This window comes from Babylonia areolata, chromosome 9, assembly GCF_041734735.1.
Source record: "Babylonia areolata isolate BAREFJ2019XMU chromosome 9, ASM4173473v1, whole genome shotgun sequence".
In the NCBI taxonomy this organism is placed as follows: domain Eukaryota; kingdom Metazoa; phylum Mollusca; class Gastropoda; order Neogastropoda; family Buccinidae; genus Babylonia; species Babylonia areolata.
The window spans coordinates 41178954-41192635 of record NC_134884.1 but is presented as its reverse complement, the minus strand read 5'-3'; the positions used below and the strand labels follow the sequence as shown (position 1 = coordinate 41192635).

Sequence of the window (13682 nt, the reverse complement as noted above, 5' to 3'; positions counted from 1 at the left end):
AGGTGTGTGGGGTGTCAGACCCTGAATCAGAACTCTAGGTGTGTGGGGTGTCAGACCCTGAATCAGAACTCTAGGTGTGTGGGGTATCAGACCCTGAATCAGAACTCTAGGTGTGTGGGGTATCAGACCCTGAAATCAGAACTCTAGGTGTGTGGGGTATCAGACCCTGAAATCAGAACTCTAGGTGTGTGGGGTATCAGACCCCACAGAGAGGGTGCCAGAGGTCTGGGGAGAAAGAGTGACCCAGGTCTGTGACCCACAAGTCACATGCTGGGTAACACACCGGCCTGGGGAGAAAGAAAGACCAAGGTGTAAGGCGTTGAGTCACACCCAGTCAATGAACCTGTCTGGGGAGAAAGAGCGACCCATGAGTCAAACACTGGGTAATGCACCCCGTGTGGGCAGAACGGGTGACCCAGATACACGGCAAGAGTCAGGGTAATGCACCAGTCATGACGGGCGCAATAGCCGAGTGGTTAAAGCGTTGGACTTTCAATCGGAGGGTCCCGGGTTCGAATCACGGTGACGGCGCCTGGTGGGTAAAGGGTGGAGATTTTTCCGATCTCCCAGGTCAACATATGTGCAGACCTGTTAGTGCCTAAACCCCCTTCGTGTGTATACGCAAGCAGAAGATCAAACACGCACGTTAAAGATCCTGTAATCCATGTCAGCGTTCGGTGGGTTATGGAAACAAGAACATACCCCAGCATGCACACCCCCGAAAGCGGAATATGGCTGCCTACATGGCGGGGTAAAAACGGTCATACACGTAAAAGCCCACTCGTGTGCATGAGTGAACGTGGGAGTTGCAGCCCACGAACGCAGAAGTAGAAGAAGAAGCACCAGTCATGGTTTAATGGAGAGGTGATGGGGGTGGAGGGGTTGAGAAAAAATCCCAGTCCGTGTATAGGACATGTAAAATGCTAGCTTCCTCATCAGGCATATGACCACCGACCCACCACTCAACAGTGTCATGGACAATACTGGTCCACTGTTACATCACATACTGTGTGAGTTAGTGGGGGGGAAAAAAAACACACACAAAATAACAACACCAACAGAATAAATATCTGATCAGAAAAAAAATGGAATGTTTCCCCAGACTGCCAAACCCCAGAAAAGAATGCAGTGTCCTGCAGTTTCTAGAGCCTGCTGCAGGACCACTCCAGTGAAGGGTGAGTTGTTATTCTGCACTTCGCTCCCGCATTCACTCATACACCTGAGTAAGTTTTAAATACTATCTACCTATCTATCTATCTATCCATCCATCTATCTATCTATATCTGTATCAGGTGGACAATGAATGTCTGGACTTCTCACAAAATTATCATCAAGAAAGGGGTTTTCCCGATTGAGCTTCCTTATGCGCAAGCACAATCCTGTGTTTCTCAGCTGCTGCAAGGAGTGAAAGTTGCGCTTGGTAGTTTGGTTTGATGCTGTACTGGTGTGAATGTTTTGTTGCTTTATTTATAGTCTGTTCATTTAAGATGAACATTCGCTGGTATAGCTGTATGATGCTGTACTGGTGTGAATGTTTTGTTTCTTTATTTATAGTCTGTTCATTTAAGATGAACATTCGCTGGTATAGCTGTATGATGCTGTACTGGTGTGAATGTTTTGTTCCTTTATTTATAGTCTGTTCATTTAAGATGAACATTCGCTGGTATAGTTGTATCCAGAGGGCATCACTAACACATGCGATTGTGTGGCATGCACTCGGCTGACAACGCCAACCAAGTTGCTTTAACTCACTCAGTACGGCCAGTCCTCTCTTCTCCTCTACACAGATCCCTCGGATGTCCAGTGGGTGTCTCAATGACCCAACCTTTAGCTTCCGTCGTCAGAATTGTGGTATTCTTTGTCAACATTCAACTCTTCAGTGTAAGAGCCTTCCGCTGGTAATATTTTGATGGTGGTTATTGGGGTGAAACGCTATTAACGTCGTCTCTTTCGCCGTTCGTATGGAGAGAGTTAACGTTTTGAAAAACACCAGTGAAAAATGTCATGTCAGCAGCACGTTATACGGGAGGCAAAGCACATCGTCTGTCCTACACATACTCCAGTTCACTTCTAAATGAATCTGTCTAACACAGAATCACCTGTCAGGTGAAACAGATTTGTTTTCCCCAGAACTTAGACTATCACTGTTTTACATTATAAAAAGTGTGTTCAGAACTTGCAAAAAAAGTCTTTACAGTCATGTGCAGTACCAAACAAAAACAGACATGCCATTTTTGACTCACTTGTGTAAACAAAGTGAGTCTATGTTTTAACCCGATGTTCGGTTGTCTGTGTGTGTGTGTGTGTGTGTGTGTCTGTGGTAAACTTTAAAATTGACATTTTCTCTGCAAATACTTTGTCAGTTGACACCAAATTAGGCATAAAAATAGGAAAAATTCAGTTCTTTCCAGTCATCTTGTTTAAAACAATACTGCACCTCTGGGATGGGCACAAAAAAATAAAAAATGAAGCCTAATTATATGCAAACTGCATTTACTGTTATATTTATATTTTTTGTATTCTCTAAACTTGGCACTTTGATCTGATGTTCTGACCCAACAACAAGAGGAGTCATTATTATCATTTTTTGTTCAAACAAGAACTTCTTTTGCTAAGCATGGAAGTTTTATTTATTTTGCAAACGTTTTGGTGCAGGGAGTAAAACAGGGAAATTACTCTGTACTTAATGCCAGGGGACTTAATTTGCTTTAAACTGATCTTTCTCATCTTAAACATTACATTTTGAAATTATACTCAATACATAAAAAGCTTGGATTTTTTTAAAGTGTATCACAAGTGAGTCTTGAAGACCTTGCCTCTCTTGTTCTTTCATACATATATAGTCTGGGTGTACAAAGTACAGCCAAGCAAAACCGCTGGACTAAATTACTGTCCTCCTGGTCTGCCAAAGTCAGCACCATGAATTCCAGATTCCGATGGATTGTCTCACAGAGCACATTTAGTCCAGGCATTTCCATTTACATCATCCCCATGAACTGGATCCCTGATTACTATCATGGCAGAAAAAAAATTGACAAAGACACAAGTTCTGGAGCAGGGGGGAGAGGGTGGGGGCCTGTACAGTCCCATAGCATACCTGGTGAAGGGGGGGTGCCACCTCACATTATCAAGTTGGGATGTTTTCCGTTTGTGTGTGCACAGTTCTGGGAAGAAAGTGTGCTCTATGTATGAGAGAGGGGGAGTAAAAGCATGCTTGTGTGCATGTGCATGTTTGCATTAGTGCTTTTTTTTCTTTATTGCTGGTCCATTTTTGCAGGGTTTATTCAAATCACTGGTGTGAAAGCATAACTCTTACCCACTTACAATGCCTGTATACGACTGTGTGCCTGAATCATCATGGTGGCATCTGCGTTGTTTTGTGAAAATATTTCCTCCACCTGTTTTTTCAAGGGTAGTCACCCTGTCATAATACTTTCACAGAAAGTTTGAAAACGCTGCCTAACAAAAAATATTACACAATATCTGAATTATTTTTAAAAAAAAGGTTATATATATATATATATATATATATATATATATATATATATATATATATATATATATATATATATATATAAAACATGACTCAGCTTTTGTCATGTCCTTGACTCTTAGAGTCAGTTGGCCCCATCACTTTAGTGTGTCATCTTCTGTACGTGATCATCACGTCGACACAGATAAACAAGTTTCAAAATGCAGCAAAAGTAAATGAAAAAAAACACACAAAAAAAAAAAAAGACAGCACACCAAGGACAGAATCCAGGCCACTATGTTGCCACTTATCTCCAGCACGATTGCTAGCTTCCCCAGCTGTATTTTGATATGTGACTTGCTTCAGTGTACATTATACATGATCATGACCCCCCCAGCACCCCCCCCCCAAAAAAAAAAGAAAAAAAAAAGTACACTAGAACAGATAGCTACCATTCTGGATTTTCACCTTGGTTGATTTACTACTTCCTGTTTCTTGTTTCCTGGGGGCAAAAAAACAACAACCAAAACCAGTCACTTTGAATAATAATTAAAAAAAACCCCAAAAACATGTGACTGATTTCATCTGGGTGGTCAATGCCTATCCCTGCCCATGTATAATGTATTCGCTTGTATGTAATGTTTTTGTATCTCTCACAGATACATCTTTCCTTTACAGATACCGATCACACAAAAGGAACAACTTAAACACAATGCAGTTTAACATGATGCTCATGTGTGTCATGAGTGTGTGTGTGTGTGTGTGTGTGTGTGTGTGCGCGCACGTGTGTGTGTGTGTGTGTGTGTGCGCATACACGCGGGCAGAATGTATGCATTGTGCATATTGTCCACATTACACCAGTGATTCAATGTCACACACGAGCTGACAGACGGACTATGAGACAGACAAGAGACAGCAAGCCAGTGAGCCTTGCAGGGAGGGACACGGAGATGGGGGAAGGGTGGGACAGGGTGAGGAGGGTACTCACTGCCTCAACAGATAGGGCATGAACTTCTTGGGCTGCGTGATCACTGTTGTAAAGGTTGACCCGTACCTGAAATCACACAATGCAGCGCTTTGTCAAGGTATACAAGTGAATGGCTGTAGCTGATTAAACGAATAACAGATAAATTTGTGGTAGGACGTGTTCACACTCCACACGTTCACTCCCCCACACCACTTTACACAACAGGTGTTTTGTATACATGTCAAAATAATCATTTGAGAGCTTGTAGCGCAAATCAAAGTAAAATAACACATTTCAAGTTATAAAAGTTAATGCTGATTTACAATCTTTATCTCATTGTCCACCAACTTCGATGACAAGGGTCCAGCTAACTGATTACTAGGACTTGACCAAGTGTTCAAATGACAGGTGCATGGCTGTACCTGAAATACCCATGATCATGTGTTGTTTTCACAGGTGTATGGCTGTACCTGAAATACCCATGATCATGTGTTGTTTTCACAGGTGTATGGCTGTACCTGAAATACCCATAATCATGTGTTGTTTTCACAGGTGTATGGCTGTACCTGAAATACCCATGATCATGTGTTGTTTTCACAGGTGTATGGCTGTATCTAAAATCACCCATAATCATGTGTTGTTTTCACAGGTGTATGGCTGTACCTGAAATACCCATGATCATGTGTTGTTTTCACAGGTGTATGGCTGTACCTGAAATACCCATGATCATGTGTTGTTTTCACAGGTGTATGGCTGTACCTGAAATACCCATGATCATGTGTTGTTTTCACAGGTGTATGGCTGTACCTGAAATACCCATGATCATGTGTTGTTTTCACAGGTGCATGGCTGTATCTAAAATCACCCATGATCATGTGTTGTTTTCACAGGTGTATGGCTGTACCTGAAATACCCATGATCATGAGTTGTTTTCACAGGTGTATGGCTGTACCTGAAATACCCATGATCATGTGTTGTTTTCACAGGTGTATGGCTGTACCTGAAATACCCATGATCATGTGTTGTTTTCACAGGTGTATGGCTGTACCTGAAAAACCCATGATCATGTGTTGTTTTCACATGTGTATGGCCGTACCTGAAATACCCATGATCACGTGTTGTTTTCACAGGTGTATGGCTGTACCTGAAATACCCATGATCATGTGTTGTTTTCACAGGTGTATGGCTGTACCTGATATACCCATAATCATGTGTTGTTTTCACATGTGTATGGCTGTACCTGAAATACCCATGATCATGTGTTGTTTTCACAGGTGTATGGCTGTACCTGAAATACCCATGATCATGAGTTGTTTTCACAGGTGTATGGCTGTACCTGAAATACCCATGATCATGTGTTGTTTTCACATGTGTATGGCTGTACCTGAAATACCCATGATCATGAGTTGTTTTCACAGGTGTATGGCTGTACCTGAAATACCCATGATCATGTGTTGTTTTCACAGGTGTATGGCTGTACCTGAAATACCCATGATCATGTGTTGTTTTCACAGGTGTATGGCTGTACCTGAAACCACCCATGGTCATATATTGTTTTGATGGGCGTATGGCCATACCTGAAATCACCCATGATCATATACTCTGTTGACATATGCTGTGTTGGGAACTATATATATAATCTGAAATCACACACATACACTCACTAAGAAAGATGATGAAACAGGTCATGTTGATGCTTACTTGAAAGGAAACTTGAGTCTTTTCATTTCCTCGTTGGTGAGCCGCCGGAAATTGAAGACGATGTCCTCATACAAAGGGTTCTGTAGGAAAAAAACAACAACGTATAGGCATAGATACAGTTTCAGTTTCAAGGAGAAGACAAAGGCATGCAGACTGATCCATAAATGCTATGCCACATCTTAAAAAACAAAAACAAACCCAAAATAAATAAGATAGTGTAGAAGGGATTACTGTTCATACTCTGGATATGAAGGGAGGGAGGGTAAGAATGAGAGCGAGAGAGACAGACAGACAGAGACACACACACACACACACACACACACACACACACACACACACACACACAGAGAAAGAGAGAGAGAGAGAGAGAGAGAGAGAGAGAGAGAGAGAGAGAGACAGGGAGAGAGACAGAGAGAGAGAGAGACAGAGACAGAGAGAGGTGGGGACTTTAATGTCCGTTGACCCTGTCACTTTGCTGTGTCATTGTCTGTGCATGATCATCACGCCCACACAGATAAACTAGTTTTAAAATGCAGCAAAGGTCAATGATAAAAAAAGACAACACATCACTGACATGAATTCAGGCCACCATGCTGCCACTTACCAGACAAAAGTTGAAAATCACTCCCCTCCACCTGTAAATGCCCCTTGCACAAGAAGCACATATTGCACCTTACAATTCCGACAGCAGATATTTCCATGTTTTAGGGGTAACCGCATTATCAACAGTCCAGCAGGTCACTTAAATACACTTACTTTCTTGCAACTAGCAACTGCTTTGATGAGTGTTAAAAGCAATATCTCAGCAAGTTTAGGCTTTATTTTAATACATTTTTTTTTTCCTTTTGTAAAGTGAAAAGTTGTTGTACATGTCAACATGACCGGAAGGACATACAGGACAGAAATGGATAGAATTTTGTTTGATTTTCTGCACAAAGATGACAATAGCAACAACGAAAACGTGATGGAAAATGAAAGTAACGTTTTTGATCACCTGAAGTTTCTGGTTATCCTGATGACTATAACATGCTACAAGCTACATCAACAGGAAGGGGGTGGGGTCATGTTAGAAGTGGGTATAGAAAAAAAAAAAAAAAAAGCTTGAAACCTTCCTTTTGGTGTTTACATTTACTATGAAGTCCCAAGATGAAATCTTCAAGCCAAAATATTGCTTATGTGGTGAGCTTTTGTGTTGTAATATTGTGTGATGGTGTTTGTATGTGTGGGGGTCGGTGGGGTGGGAGGGTGTGTGTGTGTGGGTATGTGAGTGTTTATGTATAGCGTTTATGCTTAAAACGATATGATAGTTGAGGAAAACAACATACGTGCACTTGGTTGTTGTGTCTAATGTAAATATTTTGGCACCATTCCACCCATGAAATAAACAGACTTGAATTTTCTCTTCTTTTTTTTCCAGAATGTTTTGTGAACATGTATATTTTTTTTTCTTAAAAAAAAAAAAATCTAAATATCTGAGTTATCTTCCCCAGATTGGGAGTTATCTCATCCTGTCAACACTGAACATATAATTATATTCTCCAGTCATTTCCCTTAAAAACAACAACAAAAAACATACACTTTTACATACTTCTGAGCATTATTTCAGTTTTCGTGATTTTTTTTTTTTTTAAAAGGTTAGTGATTATTCTGCAAAATATTACAGATAGTTCTGGAAGTCCAAGGAAGTGGAGGGTGGGTGGTTGTGGAGGGTTCAGGCACAAGTCCAGAATCTCATTCCACCCCTGTTCTATTTCCACTCCCATGGAGTGATTTATGTCTGAAAGTACTCCCCCGGGAGTATGATATGTTTTGCCTGTCTGAGACAATTATGAGAATTTTAGGGGTGATGGGGAGAGAAAGAGAGAGACTGGAACCATGGTTGGGGTGGGGGCTGGGGATTCTGTCTGGACTTACTCCCCAGGGGGTGCGTTTGGGCACATGCCCACAATCAGCCCTTGGGGGATTTTGGGTGGGGAGTGATTACAGATCACTACACCGGCTGTAACATGGGGGCAGAAGTTTGTCCTGTTTCCTGTAACAACAATTGCCGAGTTGTCGCACGCTCACTTATCTCTTCCATGCAGTGCTGTGCTGCCACAATAGGCTATTGTGTTGTGTGCAGCACAATCAATGTTGCTGTACATTAATCAAATCAAATCAAATCAAAAACACTTTATTAATCTACTTGGAAATTAACTTATGCAATCACAGGCTATTGTAAACGCCACATAAATTGATCATGCGCTACATAAAACGAGATTAAAACTAGTCAAATAAGAATTCCAATAGCTGCTGACAAACTAAAACAAGACCCACCCCACCCCCACCCCCACGCACACATACACACGTTAAGATAATAGGGTATTGCACAACAATATTTCCAAATAAAAAACATCCAACAAACAAATGGTAAATATAACTAAAACGAAACACACACACACACACACATACACACACACGTGCGCACGCAGACACATATTAAGACCACGAGGTATTGTACGACAATACATATACATAATATATATATATATATATATATATATATATATATATATATATATATATATATATATAAACATCCATATATGACTATGAGTAAAATGCACTTACACACAGACACACACACACACAACACACACATGCACACGAACTCAAACACACACACACACATGCAGACACACGTTAAGACCATAAGGTATTGTACAATAATACATACATATATGTGTATATATATATATATATATATATATATATATATCCAGGAGATAAATCGTCTATAAAATTAAAATGCACATACATACACACACACACCACATACACACACACGCATGCATTTGCAATATGTGAATAACCTGAATCTGTCCCTTTCTCTCTACTTTCAAACACATCTTCTCTCTGTCTCTCTCTCTGTCTCTCTCTCTGTCTCTCTCTCTCTCTTTTCCAGAACCTCTCTCTAAAACCCTCTCCCATACAACCTCACCTCCCTCTCTTTTCTGCTCTATCACACACAGACACACACACACACACACACAAAACACACACAAAAAAAACCCCAAAACAAATATGCACATGTATTCACACGCATCTTAGAGATTTAGAGAAAACTAGAATGGAGCAATGTTCACTCAGTGTGTGAAATGGCCCAGGCCATTATGATGAATTTTGCTACTCTCTCTCTCTGTTACCTCTCCCTTTCTCTCTCTCTGTGTGTCTCTGTCTCTTTCTCTTCTCTGTCTTTCTTTTCTCTCTCTGACTCTCTCTTCTCCATGTCTTGTCTTTCTTCCACATCCCATTACAACCTATAGCTAACTCAGTTGTCACCATTACACTGTTGTCAAACATAAAGAGAGAAAGCATGAGAGAGAGAGAGAGAGAGAGAGAGAGAGAGGCACAGAGACAGAGAGAGAGACAGAGGCAGAGAGAGAGAGAGACAGAGGCAGAGAGAGAGACAGAGAGAGAGACAGAGGCAGAGAGAGAGACAGAGACACAGAGAGAGAGAGAGAGACAAAGGCAGAGAGACAGAGAGACAGAGGCAGAGAGAGAGAGAGACAGAGAGAGAGACCGAGGCACAGAGAGAGAGAGAGAAAGAGAGAGACAGAGGCAGAGAGAGAGAGATTCAAGATTCAAATGGTTTAATGACTTAAGCAACATGCTCATATCACCGTGGAAAACACGCTCCCCCCCTCTCCCACCCCTTCGAACGTTCCCTCCCTCCTACACTTTTCACAACATTCTATTGCTTTTCATAAGGAAGACAAAACAATATCTAACGGTATGTATACGCACAATCATCGTAGACTACTGCTGAGGTTGATATCTAAGTAACCCGAGGCCATCGACCCGATTACGTAGTCACAGAGAGGGAGGGGGAGAGAGAGAGAGAGAGAGAGAGAGAGAGAGAGAGAGAGAGAGAGAGAGAGAATATTCAAATAACATTTGTCAACTTAACTATCTTCACAATCGATTAACATACATTTCCACCAACGAATCAATTAAACAGTGGCAACATAAATCGAATGGCATTTTGCATGCTAAGAATTGGTTTTCGAAATGAAGCTTTGTATGTGAGATCATTTACGCTGAGTCCCTTCGCAGTCTTAAGCTATGGTAAATAAATTTTGCTAAGCTGTTTGAATGTTGCACATCACACAAAAACGCCATGGGATGTATTTTAAGTTTCTTCACGTTTTCTTTTGTAAAATATTTCTGTCTTAAATCATCGGTTGCTGTGCACATCGACAGAAAATGCGTTTCATCTTCCAATCGGCATTTACACAAAGGACACGATAAATCTACCCCATAGTCAGAAGAAAAGCGTAATTTATGTGTTTTTATGTCAGATATGCCAAGCCTGAATCGAATGAATGTGTCTCGAAGTTTAATATTTTTGATACTTTCAAAGTAAGGTTCTAAAGATAATTCAGTTTTGAACAATCTGTACACAGAATATCTTTCACGTTCCTTGATTCTTTCATTCCACCCTTGAAACCAGCAGTCAGATATATGTTCTTTATATTCTCGTAAAAACCAGTTAATCTCTTGTACCCCTTGATTAAGCCAAACAAACCCAAAACCATAAATTGTTAAATGTCTCTGGACATCCGTGACCCAGCAATCTTTACCATTGTCATGAATATTAAGAAGCATGTTGTATGATTTCTTAGGAAGTCTACTATTTTCCATTCTGGTAAGACGTTAGCCAATATCGAATTGCATTTACTTTTGTATCTATACATTGTGGTTTCCTGCCCGTTTCACCATATACCATGTCGTTTGGCGTTTTTGGAGATACATTAAGAAGTTTTTTTAAAGCAAATAAATGTGCCTTTTCAATGCGTGAGTCGTTTAGCAAGCCCCAAACCTCTGACCCGTATAAAAGCATGGGTTTAATTTGTGTATCAAATAATTTGAAGACAAGCGATGGAGTTACATCACCAATACTCCACATGGTTCTAAATATATCAAGAATTCCAGCTTTTGCTTTAGTTATATGTTTGTTAAGAGAGAAAGAGAATGAAAGCCGAGTGCTGAGCAAAATTCCTAGGTAATTGTAAGCATTAACAATTTTTATCTCCGTACCTTTGTAAAACCATCTTTCTCGACAAGCAATGTACCCACCCTTCCTAAAAATAACAATATTCGATTTTTCCAGATTTACTGTGAGATTAAGGGAATCTGCATTCTTTGCTAGCAAAGTCAGATGATGCTGTAATCCAAGTGGAGTGAATGATATCAAAGCTACGTTGTCAGCAAATAGCAATATAAACAATTCGTAAAAATCTGGGTAAAGCTGATCTCCATGTTTTCCATTACTAACAATGTCAGTGGCTAGTTTGTTAATAAATAAGGAGAAGAGTAATGGGCTAGTTATTTCCCCTTGTTTGAGTCCTTTTTGACAAAAAAGAAAATCTGACAGTCCCGACCCGTCCCCACTTTTGACTCGGAATTTTACCGTTTGGTACATGCTTTGAATTGCGTAGAATATTCTCCCACTTAAGCCATGTTTCAAAAGTATAGGCCAGAGTTTACTGTATGATACAGAGAGAGAGAGAGAGAGAGAGAGAGAGAGAGAGAGAGAGAGAAAAGCAGGGGGCTGACCTGCACAAAAGAAATGTCGTCGGACACGACATAGCCTGGGACCAGGGAGTGGCCAGTTTCATGTGCCTGTGGGGACATGGCCAGACTGCTGTAGTGCTCCCATGAGTCCTTCACCCACCCCCTGTGGACACACATCACTTGCAGTGTTCCCCTCACTTCCACCCTCATGTGGAGCGTTGGCCTACTAGAAGTTAATATGTCCGCCTAGGAAGCCTGAGAATCTGAGCGCACTGGTTCGAACTCCATAGTCTCTAGTATTTTCCCCCCCCCCTCCACTGGACCTTGAGTGGTGGTCTGGATGCTAGTCATTCGGACAAGACAATAAACTGAGCATGTTAAAGAACCCACGGCAACAAAAGGGTTGTCCCTGGCAAAATTCTGTAGAAAAAATCCACTCTGACAGGAGAACAAATAAAACTGATGGCAGAAAAAAAAAAGGGTGGTGCTCTCGGTGTAGCGATGCGCTCTCCCAGGGAAGAGCAGCCCGAATTTCACACAGAAAAGAAATTTGTTGTGACAAAAAGAGTAAAACAACACAATAGAATAGACACAGAATAGAATACAATACTCCATCACACATGCACGCACAGTATGTCTCAAATTTCCAGGGTTCCTGCGGATATGACCAAACCAAAGTTCTGAACTTTTCCCTTGACCAGATTGAGGATTTTCCACATCAAACTCAAAAGCCAAACCAAACAAAACATTTTGTCTGCTACACCTCTGACAAAAGAGATTGGTTGGATATGCTGGTCTCTATGTTCAAATCTCATCACATCTTGTTGGTTGATTTGCTTGTTTATTTGTTTATTTAATGCATTACTTTCTTTGTTGAATGGTACTGGTCAAGGGTTTTATACAAATTCCAAGACTTTTTCATAACCTGAAGAGCGGCATGTTTATTAAAGACTTTTCCAACCCTAAATATTGGTTATCTCATTTTTCCAAGACTTTTCAAATCTTCCATGACTGTAAGAACCATGTGAAATGTCAAAAAACAACATTACACCAGAACTGACAAAACATGGTGCACACCCTTGGTTGTGCATCTTTTCAAATGTATGTGGTCAGTTGTTTTTCACCATTGCTTTGAAATATATCTGTATTGTTCCAGTGATTTTTCTTGTACAAATCTAATATAATGCACACCATTTCTCTCTGTGTATTGATGTTAATGGAATGGTTTTTATTTGCTTGTGCAGCATTTTTAAACTTTCTTACACAAGGAATATTACAGAGTGATTACCCTTGAAAAGAAAAGGGACAGGGAATATTTGAACACAACACTCCATGACTTTAGCAATCAGCCATTTGCAGATATTGTATTAATTATGCTTTCACACTTTAAAAAACAGAACAAACAAAAAACTACAAAAACTGACAAATGTTACAGTATACACACACTAAGGTAAACATGCACACACTCACAAGAACACAGACACAGGCACAGATACACACTCAATCTCTCTCAAACATAGGTTCTCCCTCTTTAAAACAGAGTATCTTATACATACACAGAGAGAAAAAAAAACAACAGTGCCCAGACTTGAATTTACTTGATAGTGTCTACTGGCACCCCCTTCACCAGATGCGCTGTAGGACGGTACAGCCCCCCTGCTCCGGAACTTGTAGTTTCATTGTCAAATTTCTCTGCAATGATGGTGATCTGGGCAGAGGGAAGCAGCTTCTGGATGTTGACTGCAGTTGTCAGTCCTACAATGCCAGCACCGATGACTGCTATGCGTACCATTTTCTCTGTTACCCTGCCACAGAGAGCAGTCTATCATGACTGTGTCAATCAGTTGACTGACAGCCTTAAAAGGGCATCAAATCAATATGGAAAATAAATAATTTGAAATAAACAAGTGGGGAAAGCAGCTTCTGAATGTTGACTCCACTGGACAGTCCCACAATGCCAGCACTGATGACTGCTATGTGTACCAT

The 13682-nt window shown here is 40.7% G+C and overlaps 1 protein-coding gene across 2 annotated transcripts in view; it reads right to left on the bottom strand.

Annotated features, from left to right (window-relative positions):
• LOC143285447 (D-aspartate oxidase-like) overlaps nt 1–13682 on the bottom strand; it is a 31118-nt gene that overhangs the window by 15606 nt on the left and 1830 nt on the right. For both annotated transcript variants that reach the window (XM_076592734.1, XM_076592733.1), the window contains exons 2-5: nt 13295–13501; nt 11739–11859; nt 6141–6220; nt 4461–4526 (exon numbers count right to left, since the gene is read on the bottom strand). In XM_076592734.1, the coding sequence (XP_076448849.1) occupies nt 4461–4526; nt 6141–6220; nt 11739–11859; nt 13295–13488 (461 nt within the window). In that variant the 5' untranslated portion in view covers nt 13489–13501. The remainder of the gene's footprint in view (nt 1–4460; nt 4527–6140; nt 6221–11738; nt 11860–13294; nt 13502–13682) is intronic.